General features: G+C 36.0%; 1 protein-coding gene across 8 annotated transcripts in view; it reads left to right on the forward strand.

Moving 5' to 3' along the window:
* Positions 1-23,811, forward strand: part of CDC42BPA (CDC42 binding protein kinase alpha) — a 350,869-nt gene that overhangs the window by 211,147 nt on the left and 115,911 nt on the right. For 6 of the 8 annotated variants that reach the window (XM_027612777.2, XM_027612773.2, XM_027612774.2 and 3 more), the window contains exons 12-14: positions 6,396-6,529; positions 15,122-15,364; positions 15,616-15,726. In XM_027612777.2, coding sequence (XP_027468578.1) covers positions 6,396-6,529; positions 15,122-15,364; positions 15,616-15,726 — 488 coding nt within the window. The remainder of the gene's footprint in view (positions 1-6,395; positions 6,530-15,121; positions 15,365-15,615; positions 15,727-23,811) is intronic. The other 2 variants (XM_027612778.2, XM_027612779.2) reach the window with 1 other exon arrangement.

The following is a 23,811-nucleotide window of genomic DNA, read 5'->3' on the forward strand; positions in this document are numbered from 1 at the left end:
CTTGCCGTGGTTCCCAAATGTCTTTGCCAGAGGCGGAATTGCCCTGCCCTTGCCAGGTCCCGGCTAAATAATCAGCTCGGGTTTGGTCTCGAGAGCTTTTGTTCCCTGCAAGCTTTCCGTACAGCTTTGGAGGACGAGAGTGAAAATGGTGGCCTCCCAATCTCCGCCAGGGAGGAGCCGAGAACTTGGGGCCCCGCTCCTCAGTGCACCCCCAGAGAAAAGCAGTCGGTCCCTCCCGTCTCCCCGGTCTCCGGCCGCACTCTGTGCTCACCCAGCCTCTGACCGAGCATTTCTGTCTCTGGCACCCGACCCCATGTGGAGTCTCCAAACGCAGCAGATCCCTGCGGTGCGCTCCCGCGCCGCTCCTCCCGGGGGAGGGAGGGGAGTCTCCCTGGCTCTGCCACTTGTTGGGTCCCTGCTGGAGGAGCAGTGGCCCGACGGTCACCGATTACAGTTTATGGCAACCCCAAGCTGAGAGCTTGCTCCTCGGCTCCGTCTCTGCAGCCAGCTTCCCCACTCCGATACCTGGGAGCTCTGCTGCACTCAGGCACCCCTGGTCTTTCTGTGACCCCGAGGGTCCTGAGACCACACTGTCCTGCGAGGATTCCATCCCCCGCTTAGCCACTGGGGTGACGTCCCTCAGCTGATCCGACTTCTAAAAGTTCCGATTTTGTGCTCCAGGGCTCTATCACTTGCCAGAAGCGCCCAATGGAGGCGCCCTCCCCCACCATCTATCTTCCTGAATATCGCCTCGGATTCACTACTCTGCACGTCCTACCTTCCAGAAAGTGGTTGCTTTTCTGTTCAGAGAGTTGTTGCTATTCTTTTCTTCAATCTCCTATGAGTTCACAGGTGTTCAGAATAGTTTGATCCCTATCCAGCTGAATTCCTGAGACCAGACAAAATCCAAGTCTCCTACTCCTCCGCCATCTTGCTCCGCCCTACTCTGCTACTTCTTAAGCATGATGTTTATGTGCACAAATATGCATCATCAGTGTCTTTCTATCTTTTTTTCCCATGGCAGTGTTTTATAATATATTTAAACTCCTGGAACACTTATTAAGTTTGTGGCTACTTAAAATTACTTTTTAAAATCTGCTTTCCTCATCATGCTCTAAACTCCCAGGAGGGTAAGACAGTTTCCTTGTGTCCTCTAACAGACAATACATACTTGTTGACCATCTGCAGATAAAAATAAAAATTCATCCTCTTATTTTATTATTTTTCCATGAGAAAATAAAGGAATGGTTTCTTCCTAAATAATATAATTATTGTAACTTATAATGTGCTTCATAACCCCCTTTCCTTTGTTGCCTTGAGATGGGTGGTTTGTGCCTCCATGTTCTCTCTCTTCAGCACTAAACTACCTCTCTTTCCCTCTCTCTCTTTCACTGTCCATCTGTCTCCCACACACGCTATATCATGTAAGTAAAGTATAAAAGATAGTGAATGGAGGGAGAGAAGTGAAAATAGGGGAACCTGTTTTCCCCTGTCATGATTTTAAGTCAGATCTCTTCACATCTCAGAAGAGTTCTGGATTATTTTAAGAGTAAGAATGTAGGGAGAAGCTGTGGATTGGGGTGAGATGCTCTGATGGTTCTACCCCTGAGTGCCGCCCTTGCCCCGTGTGGTTTGCCCACGCTCCACTCTGAGTGATTCCCAGAGTTGGGAATGGGAATCACTCAGAGTGGAGCGCGGGCAATTTGATTTTCTGCTTCATTTATGAAGAGTGTTACACTTGTCTTCCTGACTTGGTCATTCTCCTTCAGACAGAGACTCTATTTTATATTTCTCTCATATGTGACACAGTGCAAAGAAAACTTATTTACTGTGTGTTAATCCCTTATTAAATCCTCATTACTAAGAGATTGAATTTGACAATTGTACTAGCAACAGTGAGCTAAGAAACATTTAGTTGGGATGAGCTAACCCACTTTGCTAGCTGTGTTTATTCACGAAAACTGGTTTTTAATTACTCCACCTAAATGGTATGGCTTATCATGGTTCATGAGATATTTTTTGATAGTCTCTAAGGATTTCTCTTTTTTAAGATTATTTATTTATTTGACGGAGAGAGAGCACAAGCAGACTCCCTGCTCAGCAGGGAGCCCAACGCGGGGCTCGATCCCAGGACCCTGGGATCATGACCTGAGCCAGAAGGCAGATGCTTAACCGACTGAGCCACCCAGGCGCCCCATCTCTGAGGATTTCTTTCAAAGTTTTGATTCAATTCACTGTTTGCTGTAGTGAAAGTAAACACTCCTACACCTTAGCCATTTTAGAGTGGTTGGCCAAAATTCAGTGCATTCTGGATTTTTCTTGATTTGAGGTTTTTATCTTTGGGGAATGCAAAATTCTGTGTATATCAAATGCAAGTGTAATACTTCTCTTCATATGGGAAGATTTTATAAATAATCGATTTTGTCTTCTCCAGTTGGTCTATGAGAAACATGAAATTGTGACATAAAATTCATATATATACCTAACAACTTCATTGCAAAGCAGCCAAAGCGAAATGGCTGGGATAAAACTTGAATTTAACCTAAACTGGAAGAAGACAATAAACCATCCATGATGGCTGTCAAACCCATCCCACGGAGTCATTTTGCCGTAAACTTTATGTGATGCAGACATTTTATGAAACACTGATTTCATTTTTGTTTCTAACAAAAAGCAGTCGAGATAACTGAATGACTCAGTAATTTGCAAAAAACTTTAACATGCTAGGGAAGAGCTCTTCAGAGTGCAGGAAAGGAGGTGGACATTCTCAGAAGGGATTATGAAACGGGCCATATGACTGCTTCAGACGGACATGCCTTAGCCATAAAATGGAATTGAAGTTAGCCGTGTCACATACTCAATTTTGACTCTAAATTATTAGTAATAATCTTAAAATCTTAAAATCTTAAAAATGTTTAAAACTTAAAGTAACAGAAAAATATCACTTAAAAAGGTTTCAAAGAAATTAGTATAAACAGAAAAGTTCCTACATGCAATGCTGAAATTTAAGAAAATGATAAAATATAATTTTCTGAATATGACTACATGTCCTGTGATCTTTAAGATTAAACATCCTATAATCTTTTAGTGAAACATTCTTCAAGTGAAATATTTATAAAGACTATTAAAATTATACTATTAGACAAAATGAAAACTAATTAAATGCAACTTTGCAGATATTTTTGAATATTGTTAAAAAACTATGGTATCCATAAATGTATCCAGACTTTCAAAATACCTAAGATAAACAAGCTCTTAATAAATCTATGAGTTAGGGCACTGAATATCAGTAAATTATTTTATTTAGGGAATCTAGCACCAGTTAGTATATGATACACTAATGTATTTTAGTGCCTTTTTGACCATAGGACTTACTATACACATGAAATTCTCTTTTTAATAGGACTAGTGTATTATAAACACTACTTCATTTATTGAAAGCATTCAACTCAATGTGCAACACTTTATGCACCTGTTTCCACACTTGAATTTGCAAGACCTGGGGATCTTGTTCAAATATAGATCTGATTCATTAAATCTGGGGTGGGGCCCGGGATTCTGCATTTCTGATGAGCTCCCAGAGGATGCTAATCCTCCTTGTCGGGAGATGACATTCAGAGTAACAAGTTGTAAAGAATAGAAAATATCTAGGACAGAAATTCACAATGAATGTGTTTAGATTTCTCTGTTTTTATGGGCTTCAGTTCTTTAATTTGCTAATTTACTTTTGATGCCAGGAATATTTTATATCAATTTATAAAATTTTATTTAAGCATGTATTAAAATTAGTAATTTTGTTTCCTAACAACTCTTCTGAAGTGATAAATGTTAAGTATTATTTGATAACATTACTTTCCCTGTTGGAGAGGCTGATGCAGGAGTTCTGAGCTGTCATCTTTGCTCTGATACCCATTTAGCAATGTGACCTCAGGCTAGATATTCAGCTCCCTAGGCCTCAGTCTCCTCTTCTAGATCAGAGGTTTTCAAATATTTGCTTTCAGAAATCAGAGTTTGATTTAATGCAATCCCTATCAAAATACCATCAACTTTTTTTCAAGGAACTGGAACAAATAATCCTAAAATTTGTATGGAACCAGAAAAGACCCTGAATAGCCAGAGGAATGTTGAAAAAGAAAAGTAAAGCTGGTGGCATCACAATTCCAGACTTCAAGATCTATTACAAAGCTGTCATCATCAAGACAGTATGGTACTGGCACAAAAACAGACACATAGATCAATGGAACAGAGTAGAGAGCCCAGACATGGACCCTCAACTCTATGGTCAACTAATCTTTGACAAAGCAGGAAAGAACATCCAATGGAAGAAAGACAGTCTCTTCAACAAATGGAGTTGGGAAAATTGGACAGCCACATGCAAAAGAATGAAACTGGACCATTTCTTTACACCACACACAAAAACAGACTCAAAATTGTTGAAAGACCTCAGTGTGAGACAGGAGTCCATCAAAATCCTTGAGGAGAACACAGCAGCAACCTCTTTGACCTCAGCAACAGCAACTTCTTCCTAGAAACTTTGCCAAAGGCAAGGGAAGCAAGGACAAAAATTAACTATTGGGACTTCATCAAGATAAACATCTTTTGCACAGCAAAGGAAACAGTCAGCAAAACCAAAAGACAACCGACAGAATGGGAGAAGATATTTGCAAATGACAGATAAAGGGCTAGTATCCAAAATCTATAAAGAACTTATCAGACTCAACACCCAAAGAACAAATGATCCAATCAAGAAATGGGCAGGAGACATGAACAGTCATTTTTCCAAAGAAGACATCCAAATAGCCAACAGACACATGAAAAAGTGCTCAACATTGCTCGGCATCAGGGAAATCCAAATCAAAACCTCAATGAGATACCACCTCACACCAGTCAGAATGGCTAAGATTAACAAGTCAGGAAACAACAGATGTTGGCGAGGAGGCAGAGAAAGGGGAACCCTCCCACACTGTTGGTGGGAATGCAAGCTAGTGTATCCACTCTGGAAAATAGTATGGAGGTTCCTCAAAAAGTTGAAGATAGAGATACCGTACGATCCAGCAATTGCACTACTGGACATTTACCCCAAAGATACAAATGTAGGGATCCAAAGGGCACGTGCACCCCAATGTTTATAGCAGCAATGTCCATGATAGCCAAACTATGGAAAGAGCCTAGAAGGCCATCAAGAGATGAATGGATAAAGAAGAAGTGGTATATATATATATATATATATATATATATATATATATATATATATATATATATATACAGTGGAATATTATGCAACTATCAAAAAAATGAATACCTGGATGGAACTAGAGGGTATTATGCTAAGCGGAATAAGTCAATCAGAGAAAGACAATTAACATATGATCTCACTGATATGAGGAATTTGAGAAACAAGACAGGATCATAGGGGAAGGGAGGGAAAAATGAAACAAGATGAAACCAGAGAGGGAGACAAACCACAAGAGACTCTTAATCTCAGGAGACAAACAGAGGGTTGCTGGAGTGGAGGGGGGTGGGAGGACTGGGGTGGCTGGGTGATGGACATTGGGGAGGGTATGTGCTATGGTGAGTGCTATGAATTGTGTAAGACTGATGAATCACAGACCTGTACCCATGAAACAAATAATATATTATATGTTAATTAAAAAAAAATCAGTTTGTTCTTCAAATGACCACTAGTGAAACTGGGCTGGGAGTCTGCACCCACTAGAAGTACAGCCATCTTATAATAATTTGACTAGCGTCACCACATGAATGCTAATAACCATCCGTAGAGAAACACTGTTCTGTCAGTTTTGTTGGTTTTGTTTTTATTAGTTTTAAGCTTTTAATTGGTTCTGAAGGTACTTTTTTGGAAGTATGGTGTTCTTTTTCTAATGGAAATTTTTTTTGTTTTTTGTTTTTTTTTTAAAGAAATCAGTTGAACTCCTTCCCCAACTTTGTCTTCTATCTTTTTTTTTAAGGTTTTATTTATTTATTTGAGAGAGAGAGACTGAGAGAGAGATATCATGAGAGGGGGGAGGGTCAGAGGGAGAAGCAGACTCCCTGCTGAGCAGGGAGCCTGATGCAGGCCTCGATCCCAGAATTCCAGGATCATGACCTGAGCCGAAGGCAGTCGCTTAGCCATCTGAGCCATGGAAATGTGAGGCATTTTTGTATACAAGTTTTGCACATCTCCACACTGGCATTAGCTATGCACTGTCTCTAGAGTGAACTTGCTAAGCATTTAATTGTTATGAGTCATGAGTCATAGTCATAGGGGTATGGGGTGTCTATAAGCCTAAAACCAAATACAAAATTTTTTTTTTTTAATTTGGTTGTGTAAAACCTTGGTTTCAAAGATTTGTTTTTATACAAATAATAAAATAACCAGTGTTTTCTCTTTTTAGAATCAAGTCACTTAGAACAACAACTTGAGGAAGCCAACTCTGTGAGGAGAGAGCTAGATGATGCTTTTCGACAAATCAAGGCTTATGAAAAACAAATCAAAACACTACAACAAGAAAGGGAAGAATTAAACAAGGTAAAAATATATGGATAGATTTTTAAAGCTGCTTTTGGATTTTTCACCTTGTTTGATTTGTATACTGAAGCTTTCCTAGTGAATTACAATAACCTAATGTATATTTTGTCTGTAAAATGTTGGTTTAAAAATTTAAGAATTATTTTGGTGTATGTCATTTGATTAATAGCTAGTAATGAAGAAATTTTTATATTCTCAAGATTTTAAAGTTCAGAATCATTTGTTCTTTTGAAAAGTTAATAACCAAAGGACTTGATTAAAAGTAAATGTTATTGAAAAATATGAAAAAGAATAAGCAAATAGTCATATTTAGTATCTAGGGAAAAATTAAAAATGACATATTTTCATTGTGATTTGCTGATATGAACATTCTTAAAAGATTATAATAAAAAAATTTTTTTAGTGTTTTAATTATTTTTTAAAATGTCAGTTTATCTTTTAAAGCATGGATGAACAAGCTAAAGTTATTTTCATAAGAACTTTTTGTAACACTCAAACAGTATTTGTGAATATCAACAAAATTTATTAATAGCAAAGACACTCTAACACATCCAGTAGGGCAAATAATATTCAAGCACCAGAGAAGAATACTTTAAACCACTCGGTGTATGTACTTTGCCTTTCATAAACAAGTAAAAAAATGTTGGAATTAATACTAGCCAACACAATAAAGAAATGAGTGGCTTATGGCATAGTATAAATTGTATTCAATGATATAGTATATAATTGATAATGTAATGAATTTCCTTTGGGGGAAGATTTTAAAGTCTTGCTGCCAGTAAAGAAATGGAGGCAATTAAAAATAGAACAAATAACCTTTTGCTGAGGAAGCTAATCAGAAAGACTAACAGAAAAACTATATAAGGGTTAAATTGAATTAGATTAGTATATTTTTACTTTTTTCTTAATGCAATTACAAGCAATGTGGTGTACAGACCCATTTAAATTCATGGCCAATCTAATAATTCAAATTTATAACACGTTCTGTTTTTTTAGTAATATTATAGTAATACTGGTAATTATTTATTAAATGTAGGATTATTCAGCCAAACTTAGTAAACATAAAAAGGATGAGAATCTGATATCTAGATTATATTATAGTAACATATATTTTGGCAGTTTTAATAAGTTTTAATATTAAAAATCCTTTTAGTATATTTTGAGAAGGTAGTGCTATAAGGAAGCATTATATTGATAAAAAATTTTAAGTGATTTGCTTAATATCCTACAGGCAGCAGATACTCCTTTTAAGATATTTTTCATTTGATACATTTAAAAGAATAAATATAACATTATATAAGTTTTGATGCAAATAATATAATGCACACCTCTGAACCTACCATCTAACTTAAGAAATAGAACATCACCAATTTTGTGGCATAGCCCTGGCCAGTCTTTTTTTTTTTTTTTTAATCCCTTTCTCCCTACTTCCCTGAAAATGGTAATCACTGTTCTAAACTTTATGTCAATCATTTCCTTATTGAAAAAATTTTTATTACATATTAGTATATCTCTAAACAATATATCATATATAATAAAATAAATGTATGTGGTGACAGATGGTAGCTACATTTCTCATGGTGAGCACTGAGTAATGGATAGAATTGTCGAATTACTATGTTTACACCTGAAACTACTGTAACATTGTATGTTAATTATACTCAATAAAAATAAATACAAATGCCAGTGCCAAATACTGAAGATGAGATTATAATTTGATATATTATTTTTGGAAAGCTAATTTGCAATAAGTATCCAAAGCCTTAAAATACTGAAATACTTGATATAGTGAACTCCATTTGTCAAAATTTAAGAAGATAACCAGTTGTTCAAACAAAGATTTGCTCACCGAGAAATTTCTCACCACATTTATAAAAGAAAAATATTAGAAAAAACTGAAATGCCCAACCAATTCATATGATGGAATAGTGTGGCTTGGTGGCTAAAGAATTTTTAATGCCATAGGAAATTAAAAATATATATATGTGTGTTGCTTTTTTCCAAGCCTTATAAAATGGTATATGCAATTTTTTGCAGTTTGTTTTTTTCACTCATTATATTTCTAAGATTCATCTATATAGCTATAAAGCATTCATTTAGTTGCGTATAGTATACCATTACGTGAATGCTCCGGAATTTACTTATTCCATTTTTTGTGTATAGACATTAAGGTTGCTTATACTTGGCAACTACTGTAAATGAACATTCTTGAATGTATATGCTGATATGCACACACTTGCATATACAAACACGAGTAGAATAATTGGGTCATAAGTAATGAAGATAGTCTATTTTTTATGATAATGCCAAATCATTTTCTGCTGATTATACCTATTTATACTTTCACTCCCACCACGTAGTATTTATTCAACAATACTTCGTATTACTAGCTATATTATTTTGGCCAACCTAGTTGAAATTGATATTTTAGTTCTAGAATTGTGTTTTGTTAATAAGGTCTTAACTTCTCTAATTACTAATGAGGTTGAGTATCTTACGTATGCTCATTTATCATTTATATTTCTTCTTTTGTGAAATGCCTCTCAGTATCCTTTGTATATTTTTCTGTTGAGATGTTTGTCTTTTTCTTACTGGTTGGTTAAGAATTCTTGAAAATTTCTATATTAATCTTGTCGGTTGTGTGTTACAGATATCTCCCAGTTAGTGGCTTGTTTTTTCACTTTCTTTATGGAAGTTCTTAGTTTTAGTGTAGTCAAGTCTTTCAGTCTTTCTTTTTAAAGTTTTGCTGGCTTGTGTAAGAAATCTGAGGTTAAAAATTCTGTTTTTTTTTAAAGTGTTCTGTTTTTATTTTGAAGTTTTAAAGTTTGTTCTTTCATCTTTAAATTTTTAATACACCAGAAATTTATTTTTTCATATCATGTGAGATAAGGATCCAATTTCAGTTTTTCCTGTGTATCTAACCAGTTGTTCATTTACTAAATAGCCCCTCTTTTCCACAGTGATGTGCAAGTTAACCTCTGTCATATATTACATTTCCATTTATGAATGAGTCTGCATCTCATTCCTTAAAAACTGTGATGAGATTTTGATTAAAATTGCATTAAATCTGTAGAGTAATTTGAGGAGAATTGACATCATTACAGTATTGAATCTTTAAGTTCTTACTATCTTACTAAGTTCTTACTTAAGTTCTTACTATCTGTGTTTATTAATATTATTCCAAATGCACACACAGATTTCAAGAGCAGAACGTAGTATTGTGATGTACGTAGAGCAGAAATAACCACATCCCTCCTCTGTGTGCTAATTCTTACCTCTGGTAGCAATGCAATGAGAGCTGGATAGACAAAACCCTACATATATGGAGTCTATGTTGTGAATGTGAGGAACCCCAAAAAAGTGAGTCAGGGTGTTTATATAAAGGAGAGTGGTGGATGCTTCCTACTTCCCCCCTCATCTCCACCTACCCTTCTGAGAGTCTCCTTGGAAGTGTAAAGAGAAGGATCTAGGACTCTTTGAAATATAAATAAATCACTTCAGTGGAAAGATAAGCCCAGAGTCTCAGGCTCTATAAAGAGGATCGCTCCCTGATCCAGGCTCCTCTCTCTCTCCCCACTCCTGTTGAAGTATAAGCACATACATCCAGGAGCTAAATCTCTTTGGAGTTTCTCACACTAAATTAGTCAGAAATTACAAGGCTTGCTTTTTAGCCCAGGTCCCAAGTTTCAGTAAAATTTGTTTACAAAGGCCTATCTGTAGAAAAACATAAAAATATTTTATCTAGAGCCCCACAGTCTTTCTATCCACAAACATGGTGTATCTCTCCATATCTTTTTTTTTTAAAGATTTTATTTATTTATTTGAGAGAGAATGAGAGATAGAGAGCACGAGAGGGAAGAGGGTCAGAGGGAGAAGCAGACTCCCTGCTGAGCAGGGAGCCCGATGTGGGACTCGATCCTGGGACTCCAGGATCATGACCTGAGCCGAAGGCAGTCACTTAACCAACTGAGCCACCCAGGCGCCCTCTCTCCATATCTTTAACATCTTTAAAATGTTTTTTCATGTAATTTTATGCATGTCTTAATTGCCTTTAAATTTATTCTATTTTTTCATATTTTAAATGGTATCTTTAAAATTATATTTTCTTACTAATTTCGTTCCAGTAACATTGCTAAATTTTTATTAATTGTACTAATATATTTGAGATTCTTTATGGTTCTCTGCAAATAATGACAGTTTTGTTTCTTCTTTTGGTTTTTATGACCTTTCTTTCTTTCCTTGTCTCACTGTATTAGCTAGAACCCACATTACAGTGTTGAATAGAACTCGTGATAGCAGGCTTCCCTGTCTTATTCCTGATTTCAAAGAAAATGCCTTTACTGTTTCACCACTAATAATGTTTTCTGTGAGTTTTTGGTAATACTTTTTATCAGGTTAAGAAAGTTATCTTCTATTCCTATTTTGTAATCATTTTTATCAAGAATGGGTATTGGACTTCTTAAATGTGCTTTTCTGTACACTATCGCAACCAATTTCTAGGAATTTGTTAATATCTATTGATGTAATTAAATGATTGTTCTTTAATAACTTGGTTTGGTAAATTACATTGACACTTTTTCTAATGTTAAACCGTTTTTGCATTTCTGGGTTAAACCTAAATTGCATGGGTATTATCTCCTAAATAATAATATGCCAGTATATATAACACTTATGTAATAGCACTGTAATTGGAGTGCTTTGCATATATCAGATCATTTAATCTTTATAAGAGCCTTGTGATTTAGGTATTATTATGATGATGATTATGATTGTTCTCATTTTATAAATGGTGAGACCAAGCACAGAGAGGTCAAATACACTTGTTCAAGTTCATAGAGCTAGAAAGTGGTGGATCTGGAATTTCAACACAAGGAGTCTATCCAGAGTTAATGCTTATCTATGTCACTGGAGTTGATTTGCTAATGTCTTTTTTTGTTGTTGGATTTTTTGTTTTCATCAGTATGATTGGCTTGTGATTTTTTTTCTGTTCTGGTGTTTTTGTGATATCAAGGTTATACAGGTCTTATAGAAAGAGTTGGGTAGCATTGCCTCTTTTTCTCTTTGTAAAAGTTTGTATAAGAGGAATGTTTATTCCTTGAAACCCTGGAAGAATCACTTGTGAAACCATCTGAGTTTGGAAATTCTCACTGAGGGGATGGGGAAAGTTTGTTGACTATTGATTTAGGTACTTTAATTATTATAGGGCTATTTAGGCATTCTATTTCTTTGTGAAACAGTTTTGATAAATTGTATTTTTGTAGGAATTCGTTCATTTCAGAAGCTAACAAATTTATTGGCATAAAGTTTTCATTATATTTTCATTAGCTTTTTTGATTTCTTCCAGATTTGTAGTTATAACCTTTTTTGTTTCTTAATATTATTTCTTTTTGCATTTATTATTCTCTCCTTGTTTGATCTCACCTGATGTTTGCCTGTTTTATTCTCTCAAAGAACCATCTTTTGCCTTTGTTGATGTTTATTATCCCAACATTTCTCTTTTTTAGTTTATGTCCTGATTTTTATTATCTTCTCATGTTGGCAGAAGCATTAATAGGTTCTATCTCTTTTTATGTGGAATTTCATTGAATTTAAACCGTTTTTTAAGTTTCAATGCAAGTATTTCAAGCTATAAATCTCCCCTTAAGTAAACCTTTTACTGCATCCTCGAGTTTTAATGTATCTACTAAACATTTTTATTGTTTTTTGTTATTTTCACTTTGTTTTTAGTTCTAAATATTTTAACATTCTTTATGACTTTTCTCCTTGACCAGTGAGTTATTATGGAATTTAGCCTTTTTTACCTTTGATTTCTATTTTAATAGTGATGATTTTAAAGAACTTGATCTTTAATATCTGTTCTTTGAAATTTGCTGAGACTTGTTTCATAGCCTAGACAGACTGTTAACATTTTTTATTTTTTACTTATTTTTATTATTATTTTTTTAAGATTTCATTTTTAAGTAATCTCTACACCCAGCGTGGGACTTGAACTTACAACCCTGAGATCAGGAGTCACACACTCTACCAACTGAACCAGCCAAGCACCAACAATTTTTAAATGTTCACTATGTGCTTGAGAAGAATTGGGTGCAAGCTTCTACATATGAAGCTTGATGATCTTCTCTATATTCACTATTTTTTAACTGTTTGTTTTATCTATTAATGATTGTCAAATTGAAATTTCTCATTATGGTCATGTGTTTACCAATTTTTCTATGATGTTCTTGGCAATTTCTTCATAATTTATTTTGAGTCTGTCTTGTGGAATGCATAAAAGTTTAGAATAGCATTTCTTTCTAGTGTTGAATTTTATCATTGTGTAGGACATTCTCTATCCTTAATAATAATGCTTTTTCTATTAACGTCTAGATGTTATTTTTTTAATTTGGTATAACAAATTTGGCCCTTTTATATTAATTTTGAGTACTAATGTGTATAGACATGTTTCTGCCAAGTTACTTTCTGCTTTGTGTTTGTCATGCTTTTTCTGTGCCTATCTTTGTTTCCTTTCTTGCCTTTTTAATATTGTGGTAAAATACATATAATATAAAATATTTCCTAACCATTTTTAAAATGTACAGTTCAATAGTGTAAAGTACATTCACATTGTTGTGCAATGAATCTCTAGCATTTTTTCATCTTGCAAAATTTTTTCTTGTATTTTAATTGAAGTGGGGTTTTTTTGTTTTTCTTCCCACTTTACTCACTACTTGTTTTAACAGTTTCTAGTAGCTGCTCTTGAGTTTTATCATGCATAGTTAACAAAGTCTGAATTTAATATCTGAAACCATACCTCCCAAATCTTTAACTCTGTTATGTCTTCCCAACATTGGTGGTGTTTTTTACTAATGTTTTACTTATATCCTTTTTGTTTACTGTCCAGATGAAACATTTTTTATAATGCAGTCTCATTCACTTGTTTGTTTAACATTCACATTTATGTTTACTAGTTTCCTAGTCCTCCATTTCTCTGTCATTATACTTTGCTTTTAAAATTATTTTTCTTTTTCCTGAAGTAAATCTTCAGAGGTTCTTATTTAGTGGAGATCTGATTGTGATAAGCTCTGTCAGTTTTTGTTTATATGAATCTAATTATTTAGCCTCCTAGTTGAAAAGGAATTTTTCTGGGTATACAATTTTAATTACTTTCATATCTCATTAGAAACATTTCCCCCGTTTCTGTTGTTACTTCTTAGTCTATCTTTTTTTGTTTTTGTTGTTGAGGGTGGAAAATAAGTGATTTGTCTTTTTTCACTGATTTCTTTTAAGGACATTTATTTTTATTTGGTGCTACACAATTTTATTTTTTAAAAGTTTCTGGATTTGAGCTTTAACATTTTTTCTTGATTCATAAATGTGGAGCTTACTGCATTGATGAATTCAGGTCTTTAATTTTAACACTTATATTTTTACATTTCTAAATGTTCTACACAGTTGTTTTATAAATCTGGCTGGTCATTTTTAATAGTCTTTTGTCATTTTCCCATTAAATTGATTTCTTTTTACTTCCTCACGTTTCATACATACAAATTTTATGTTAATATTTTATAATTCTAATGTCCAGATACCATTGGAGTTTGTTTTTATTGTTTCTGTTCTTTCCTTATGGTTGTTTGTTCTTTGGGTGTTTGGGAATCTGTGGTAGTGAGCTCATATTACCGTGCTCATAAAAATCCTACATTTCATTGAGGCTCTTTACTCAAAAATGGTTTGCATTTCCTTTTGCCAGAAAGCAGACTTGAGTGCTTTAACTCCCTCTAAGTTTCACACTTTGATCCGGGAGTTTATTTAGCTTTCTCTCCTTGCTTCTGGCCTAAGGCTTAGTCTCCACATAAGAGCATTCCTTGTTTTTTTTATCACTTGTAATGATTCAGTATAATTTTTTAAAATCTCACAAATATCCATTCCATTTCACAAATCTTTATTTTTTTTATTGTTTTATTATGGTATGTTAATCACCATACATTACATCATTAGTTTTTGATGTAGTGTTCCATGATTCATTGTTTGCAAATAACACCCAGTGCTCCATTCAATACGTGCCCTCTATAATACCCATCACTAGGCTGACCCATCCCCCACCCACTTCCCCTCTAGAACCCTCAGTTTGTTTCTCAGAGTCCATAGTCTCTCATGGTTCATCTCCCCCTCCGATTTCCCCCCCTTCATTTTTCCCCTCCTGCTATCTTCTTCTTCTTTTTTTTTTTTTTTAACATATAATGTATTATTTGTTGCAGAGGTACAGGTCTGTGATTCAACAGTCCTACACAGTTCACAGCGCTCACCATAGCACATGCCCTTTATTTTGGCCATCATATGTGGTGTTCCTGTACTCTTTATTTACTTGTAGAATCTAAGGTACTGGCAGATTAAATCAGCTGTTCATCACAGTTAGCATGTTAGCATCAGGAATAGAGACTAATAACAGAGAACCCTGCTATTAATATCTGTTCAGAAGTAGTTGCCTTCTTTTAATTTTGTCCTCAGATGAGTAATTTTGGCTCTTCTTGACTTCATGATAGCTACTTTGATGGCCAAAATTGGTCCCTAGTTTGCAGAATTGGTAACTTTATTCTTTTTACAAAACTGTAGGAACTAGTCCAGGCTAGTGAGCGATTAAAAAACCAGTCCAAAGAGCTGAAAGACGCACACTGTCAGAGGAAACTGGCCATGCAGGAATTCATGGAGATCAATGAGCGGCTAACAGAATTGCACACCCAAAAACAGAAACTTGCTCGCCATGTCCGAGATAAGGAAGAAGAGGTGGACCTGGTGATGCAAAAAGTTGAAAGCTTAAGGCAAGAACTGCGCAGAACAGAGAGAGCCAAAAAAGAGGTTAGTAGTCAGGGAGATTTTCTAGTGCCCATGGGGTAGTGATTAAAGCTGCTTTTTCAGATTAGTGGAATAATGTATATCTCCTCCTTTAATTGTTGAAAACCTTTTTTTTTTTAAGTTTGGTTATTTTATTAAATACGAATTTCAACATTTGAGTTATCTTCTTATAAGGTAAATTCCCATGGGGAAAAGCATTTTATTGGAAAAACAATTACAACCATGACATCTGCTCTTTTAATTTTATTTTAAAGCTGGAAGTTCATACAGAAGCTGTGGCTGCTGAAGCATCTAAAGACAGGAAACTGCGTGAACAGAGCGAGCACTATTCTAAGCAACTGGAAAATGAATTGGAGGGACTAAAGGTAGCGTCTGATTTCACATTTGTGAAGTTGAATTAATTTTCTTCTCTTTAGGCTTAACAGGAGTGTTAATTTATGTACTCTCTTTGACATGGAGTAAAAACTAGCTATCCTTCAAACCTAGTATTCTTAATTCTCATTCCTACTAGTAGAAAGCTGATGTAGACTTCCTCATCATTCTGGAAGGAAAGGGAAGGTTGTGTTTAGGGTGGAGAAGAAATCTATTGGAAAAGAGTTCAAAATATTTAGGAGAAGGACTGCACACCTGGACAAGATGGGGGGGCATGGTTAGTTAACCAGACCCTCTATTTTATAAATGACATAGGAGAGGCTCAAGGATAGCTCTGCAGATACTTCTGTGAGGTGGGATGAGATGATAATAGGCGTGGGCCAACACATTTGAGCAGAAGTGCTTAGCAAGGGAAATACTGTGTCATCTCTAGAGTTGGACTGCTTGGTTTTACCTCCTAGCCTCATCAGTTACTAGCCATGTAATGCTGGACAAAACATTTAACCTCCACTTTAATTTTCCTATCTGTAAAACCCTATCTCATTGGTTTTATGTAGGGAGTATATGCATATATATATGTAAAGCACTCAATAACTCTTAGCTTTGATAATAATGAGTATGTCACAGTGAGAGAATTGAGATTAAATTGACATCCTATTTCTACAACACTAAATTAAAATCTGAATATGATGCCTGCCTTTTCTTCGCTCTGACCTTAGCAAAACCGTCTCCTTTGTGCTGTCCACCAGCCTTCACCTACACCCTCTACTTGCATAACCATGCATAGTCTAGTCTTACTCATCTGGCAAATATAAGAATCAAGTTGAATGTCATCTCAGAAGTCTGTGCTACTATAGAATTCTGTTAATAACTTTAGCATAGCTTTTATTGTATTTATCCACAAAATGTCTCCCTGCCTAAACTGTGACCAAACCTATTGAAAACATGCAGGTATAGCATTAACCTGGCTCAGGGCCAGATTTTAGTACTTGTTTAATAAATGTGTTAAATCAATGAATGAATGTAGAATTGGTCAGAACTTTTTCTCTGACTTGAATATAAGTGGTTGCAAATGAGGTTTCTCTACTATAAATATAAACTCTAGATTTTATTTCTTATTTTAGGGATTGATTTGTTTTTAATTTTTTGCTTTATCGTGATTGCCACAGTCTTGGTCAGCTTTCCCAAGTAGAGGTGTTTCTCCTATGTACTTATGCTTCTGGAACAGGATTAGTTTATGGAAGTCATTACATTACTGTCTCAAATAATTTTCAGTCAGGGACTGTTTTGTTTCCAGCACTGTTTTTGGTGATTTGGGTACAAACAATCATAAAGTACAGACTAGAAAGAATCTTAGAGATTATTTGCATTTGAGGAAATTGAGAACCAAAAGAGTTAAGGATTATGTAGTCATAAGTGATAAAGTATAGTTTAAATATTTTAGTTTAAATATTATTATTATTATTATTAAATATTATTATTATTATTAAATATGGATTTTCTAACTCAATGCCACGTTCTAGCCACTAGTCTGCCTTTTTTTTTTCTGTAATAAACACTGCTGCTCTGAAAGCTTTGAATCACATGTATTTACTGACTGATGAAATGCTCATAATCTCTTGTATCATTTAAAAATTTGAGATAGTAATAGAACTACCCAATGTTAATGCATTTAAAATGCTTTGCCCAGGGCCTGGCAGAAAGTAAAGGCTCAGCAAGTTGACTGTGATTATTATCATACTATCAATTCTTGAGGAAATTTTCTAAAACTGGAATATCTTGGTTTAATTTCTTGTAAACCTATTTTGAATTGGTTTTGAAACCTATTTTGACCATTCTAAAAGGCTGTAGGAATCTTCAGTCCACTAAGAATACTTTTCAATAGAATTGAAGGGAGAAATAATTCTTGAATAACAGAAAATTCAGTATCCCATTTCCAATAATGCATAGAACATATAGACAGAAGATCAGTAAGGATAAAAAGGTCTTGAACAACACTATAACCAACTAGACCTTCCACTCAGCACAGCAGAACACACATTCTCCTCAAGTGCACATGGTATATTCTCCAGGATAGGCCAGATGTTAGGCTACAAAACTAGTCTCAAAAATGTAATAATATTGAAGTCATACAAAGTGTCTTCTCTAGCCACAATGGAATGAAGCCAAAAATCAGTAACATAAGGAAAACTGGAATGTTAAAAAATATGTGGAAATAAAACAAGATACCCTTAATCAGTGGATCAAGGAAGAAATCAAGGGAAATTAGAAAAATACCTACAGAGGAATCAAATGAAAACACCACACTGGATGCAGTGCTCAGAGATTTATAGCTGTAAATAACTATCTTTAAAAAAGAAGAAGGGTCTCAAATCAGTTACATAATTTTATATCTTATGGAACTAGAAAAATAAGAGCAAAGGAAACTCAAAGCTAGCAGAAGAAAGGAAGATTAGAGCAGAGTTAAATAAAATGAGAATAGAAAAATAATGAGAATGAAACCAAAAGTTGATTTTTTTGAAAGATAAAATTGACAAACCATTAGCTAAAAGCATACAAATTACTTAAAATGCCTCAAGAAAAAAATAAAAATCTAACAGACATATAACAAAAAGATGTAATGAGTAATAAGAAGACTCCTGACAAAGAAAAGTCCAGGGCCAGATGCTTTCACTAGTGAATTAAACCAAACATTTAAAGAAGAATGAATACCAATCTCTCTTAGACTTCTTCAAAGATGACAAGAGTAGGAAGTACTTCTCAACTCATCCTTTAAGGTCAGCATTACCCTGATACCAAAGCCATATTAAGAACATTACAAGAAAAGAAAATTACAGACCAGTATTTGTAATGAATATAGATGTATAAATCCCCAGCAAAATCCTGGCAAACCAAGTCCAAAACCATATTAAAAAGATTAAGCACCATGACAGTGGATTATTTCAGGAATATAAGGGTGGTTCAATGTAAAAAAATGATATAATACATGACATTAATAGGACCTGAGAGGGGGGATGATTTTCTTAATTGAAGCACACAAGTCATTTCGCAAAATCCAACATCCTTTCAAAATGAGAACTCCCAGAAAACTAGGACTAGAAGGAAACATGTTCAACATGATAAAAGATATTTATGAAAAGTCCACAGTTAACATCATACTCCATGTTGAACAAACACTTCTTCCTAACATTAGGAATGAGACAAGGATGCCCATGTTTACCACTGCTATTTAATATTCTACTGGAGTATCTAGCCAGAGGAATTAGACAAGAAAAAGAAATAAAAGATATCCAAACTGGAAAGGAAGAAGTAAAACTATCTCTGTTCACAGAACACATGACCCTTTATATAAAAATATTCAAAAGAATACTACCAGTTTCCAGTCCAGCATATAAGAAGCTTGGAAGCCACTATGTTTGAACAAGTAAAAAGTTGAATAAATAGAAAAATCAACAACTCTTCTTATACCTATAGAAGTGACATCACAGAACAAGCTGCTGCCCCTAAATTTGGAGAGACTAACAGGCAAATACAGAGACTCACAACTTAGCAGAAACCTTTGTAGGAATCAGTGCCAGTGTTTGGAAACCTGAACTACAACTGAGAAATCATTAGAGGCTCATTGTAGACAGGTCTGAGATATAAAATCTCCAGGGAACCCAGTCAGTGGGGGTGCTTTTGTGAGTTTTGCCTCCTGGACCTCTACCAGGTTCTCACAATGAATATCAGAGCAAAATCCCTTGTGCTAACAATAGGGGAAACCATTTTGAAATATGCCACAGTATCCTGTTCCTCTTAACAAGGTCTGCCTTCAGGAGAAACTCTTCAACCAGAACCGAACTTGCTCAAGTTTTATCAGAGCCCAGGGGCGCCTGGGTGGCTCAGTTGGTTAAGTTTTATCAGAGCCCAGTGGACTTGAGAGAAGGAAGACACCCAATCCCAACCTGCTGTAGTCATCCTGTCCAAACTAAGGGGGAGAGAATAGCCAACAAGGTTGTCTGACTTTTATAGTCCAGAGGCACCAGCTCAATAAAAGACTGATATCTAATCCTAGGACTATAGAACACTTCCCCTCTCCCCACAACTTACTGCCACATTACTAAAAGCCTCTTTACAGCTGTTCCTTTTACCCAGCACATCATGTGCCGCCTATCGACAAAAAATTATAAGATATACTGAAAGACAGAAAACACAGTTGGAAGGGACAGAGCAAGCATCAGAACCAGACTCAGATATGGCAGAGATGTTGAAATTATGAGACTGGGAGTTTAAAACTATGATTAATTGATGTGCTGAGGACTCTAATGGGAAAGTAGAGAACATGGAAGAATTAAATGAACAATGTAAAGAGAGGTGGAAATTCTAAGAAAGAACCAGAAAGGAAAAGCTGAGAAAAGAATTTCTGAGCTTGAGGATATCTAAATAGAAACTAACAAAACTGAAAGGCAAAAAGGAAAAAGATTGGAAAAAAAAAAAACAGAAGAGAATATTCAAATACTGTGGAGCAACTACAAAAGTTATAACATAGGTCTAATGGGAATACCAGAATGAGAAGAAAGAAAGGGACAGAAGAAATATTTGAAACAATAATGACTGAGAATTTTCCCCAAATTAGTATCAGACACCAAACCACAGATCCAGGAAGGTCAGAGAATACCAAGTACGATAAATGCCGAAAGAACTACACGTAGAGATACCATTTTCAAATTACAGAAAGTCAAAAATAAACAAAAATCCTGAAAGCCAAAGCAAAAAAAATAGGAGGATATAAGACAAGGATTGCACATGACTTCTCAGAAACTCATGCAAACAAGAAGAGAGTAGAGGTGAAATATTTAAAGTGTTGAGAGAAAAGGAGTAGAAGACAAAAATAGGAATAAAGAACAAGGGCAATAAATAGAAGACAGTAGCAAATATGGTAGATATTAATCCAAAAATATCAATAGTCACTTAGAATATCAGTGGTCTAAGTACATCAGTTATAAAACAGAGATTGTGTCAGATTGGATCAAAAAATATCCAACTGTATGTTGTCTATAAGAAGCCCACTTTGTTGTTTTTCTAAAGATTTTCTTTATTCATTTGAGAAAGAGAGAACGACATAGAGCGCACAGGGAGGGAGGGGAGAGGCAGAGGGAGAAGGAGAAGCAGGCTCCCCGCTGAGCTGAGAGCCCTATGTGGGGCTCTATCCCAGGACCTGGAGATCATGACCTGAGCTGAAGGCAGATGCTTAACCATCTGAGCCACCCAGGTGCCCAAGAAGCCCACTTTAAATATAGAGGCAGATATAGATTAAAAGTAAATGGATGAAGAAAGATATATCATGCTAACCCCAACGAAAAGAAAGTGGGAGGAGCTATATTAATTTCAGAGTGGAATTCAGAGTAAGGAAAGTTTTTTAGGAATAAAAAAGGCATCACATAATAATAAAGGAATCAGTTCTTCAAGAAGACGTAGCGAAACTTAACACGTAGACATGTAAATGTGTGAGTGCAAAAACTGATAGCTCTGCAAGGAAAAACAGATGAATCTACTATTATAGGTGGAAATGTCAGCACCCCTATTTCAGAAATGAATACAGGAGGCATAAAATTAGTAAGGACATAGATGAGCTCAACAATATCATCAGTTACATGGATATAAGGCAAATCTACAGACTGCTTCATATAACAGCAGAATATGCATTCTTCTCAAGCTCACATGGAACATCCACCAAAATAGACCACACATTCTGGTCTATAAAACAAACCTTAACAAATCCTTAAGACATTTAAGAGATTAGGAATCACTCAATGGCTGCTCTCAGACCACAGTGGAATTAAACTAGATGTCAACACCAGAAATAGAGCTGGAAAAATTCCAAAATATTTCTAAATAACTTCTAAATAACACATGAGTTAAAGAAAATGTCTTGAGAAATTTTTAAATATTTTGAACTAAATAGAAATGAAAACAAGTTTAACTTACTAAAATTTGTGGGATATAGTGAAGGCAGTGTTTAGCATTGAATGCATATATAAGAAAGAAAAAGATCTAAAATTAATCATCTTTCACTTTAGATACTAGAAAGAGAAGAGAAAATTAAATCTGAAGTAAACAGAAGAAGGGAAATAATAAAAATTAGAGCCAAAACTGATTAAATTGAAAACAGGAAACAAATAGGAAAAAAATCAATGAAATCAAAGCTTATTCTTTGAAAAGATAGTAAAATTGGTTAAGTCTTTTCTCCGGCTAATTACGAAAAAAAGAGATCCCTTTCATTTATTTTTGATAGTGATTATATCAACAAGCCTTCCAGTATTAAACTGTTCTAACCTTTGGTAATCAGTTGCTCATATAATAATAGAATTCCAATACAGCAGTGGGTTAGGATTGTTAACATTTTATTAACAAGTTTTGTTGTTAAATTTATACTGAGATGAGAGGAAGGAAAGATGGCGGAGGAGTAGGGGGCCCTATTTCAACTGGTCCCTGGAATTGAGCTGTATATCTACCAGACCACTCCAAGCACCCACGAAACCAGCCTGAGATGTAAGAAAATCTGGATCTCTACAAGCAGAATATCGCAGGTGGTTAGTTTTGAGGTACAAAGCAGGGAGCCCTGATTCCGTGGGCAGATATGGGAGGATAAATGGCAGCGGGAGGGAGCCTGGCCGTGGGGATCCTACACCTCCGGTGAGCAACAGTCTCGCGCCCTGGGGATGGGGCACAGACTTGCAGACCGGTAGCGGTGGGGAAAGGACTTTAGGGCAGCCCCCACGGTGGAAACCCGGAGCGGCGGAGTCACGCGGGTGAACTGGTAGCGGCTGGCGGTTTTAGAAGCACAAAGGGCAGAGAAGTGCCCCAACCTGGAGGCAGGACTGGGGGCGCTGCGGAGGGGCGCACAACCCAGGCCACTGCAGTTTATAGCAGCACGGACAGAAACAGAGACAGTGTGGCCTGGAGAGCTCACTGAAGAACAGACTGCGGTCTCTCTGCTCTGAGGCAGAGGGTTGGAAACGGTCTCTTCTGCTCTGACTCGTGGAAGAGATGCTGAAAGCCGCCAGGGAAAGCCGCCAGAGAACAAAAGCCCCAAAAACTGATTCCCGCTGAGCCCATCCCCCGCCACAGGGGGGCTGGGCAACTCCGCCCAAACAGGGTTGCCTGAGTAACAGCGTGGCAGGCCCCTCCTGCAGAAGACAGCTGGGAAAACAAGAGGCCAGCAACCCTAAGGTCCCAAGAAAACAGGTGCATCTTGCTTGGGTTCTGGTCAATAATTTGGACTCTATACATTCCCTCAAACACCCATCAACAGAATGACTAGGAGGAGGGGCCTCCAAAATAGAAAAGACGCAGAGATTATGACTTATGCTGCAGATTTACAAATGGATGCAGATATAACCAGATGTCAGAGATGGAATTCAGGCCAGCAATTGTGAAGACAATGGCTAGAATGGAGAAATCAATTAATGGCAACATAGAGTCTCTAAGGGCAGAAATGAAAACTGAATTGGCAGAACTTAAAAATGCTATCAATGAGATCCAATCCCATCTAGATAATCTAACAGCTAGGATAACTGAGGCAGAAGAACGAATAAGCAACCTGGAAGACAATATATAGATAAAAAGGGAAAAGAGGAGGCCAGGGAAAAACAACTCAGAATCCATGAAAATAGAGACAGAGAAATAAGTGACACCATGAAGTGTTCCAATGTCGGGATAATTGGAATCCCGGAGGGAGTGGAGAGAGAGAGGACTAGAAGATGTATTTGAGCAAATCATAGCTGAGAACTTCCCTAATCTGGGGAATAAAACAAACATTCGCATCCTAGAGGCAGAGAGGACCCCTCCCAAGGTCAAGGAAAACAGGCCAACCCCCCCAGCATGTAATAGTAAAACTTGCAAATCTTAGAACCAAGGAAACCATCTTAAGGGCAGTTAGGGGGAAGAGATTCCTTACGTACAGAGGGAGGAACATCAGAATAATGTCAGACCTATCCACAGAGACCTGGCAAGCCAGAAAGGCCTGGCAAGACATATTCAGGGTACTAAACGAGAAGAACATGCAGCCAAGAATCCTTTATCTGGCAAGGCTGTCA

The sequence above is a fragment of the Zalophus californianus genome, chromosome 10 (assembly GCF_009762305.2).
Source record: "Zalophus californianus isolate mZalCal1 chromosome 10, mZalCal1.pri.v2, whole genome shotgun sequence".
Lineage (NCBI taxonomy): Eukaryota > Metazoa > Chordata > Mammalia > Carnivora > Otariidae > Zalophus > Zalophus californianus.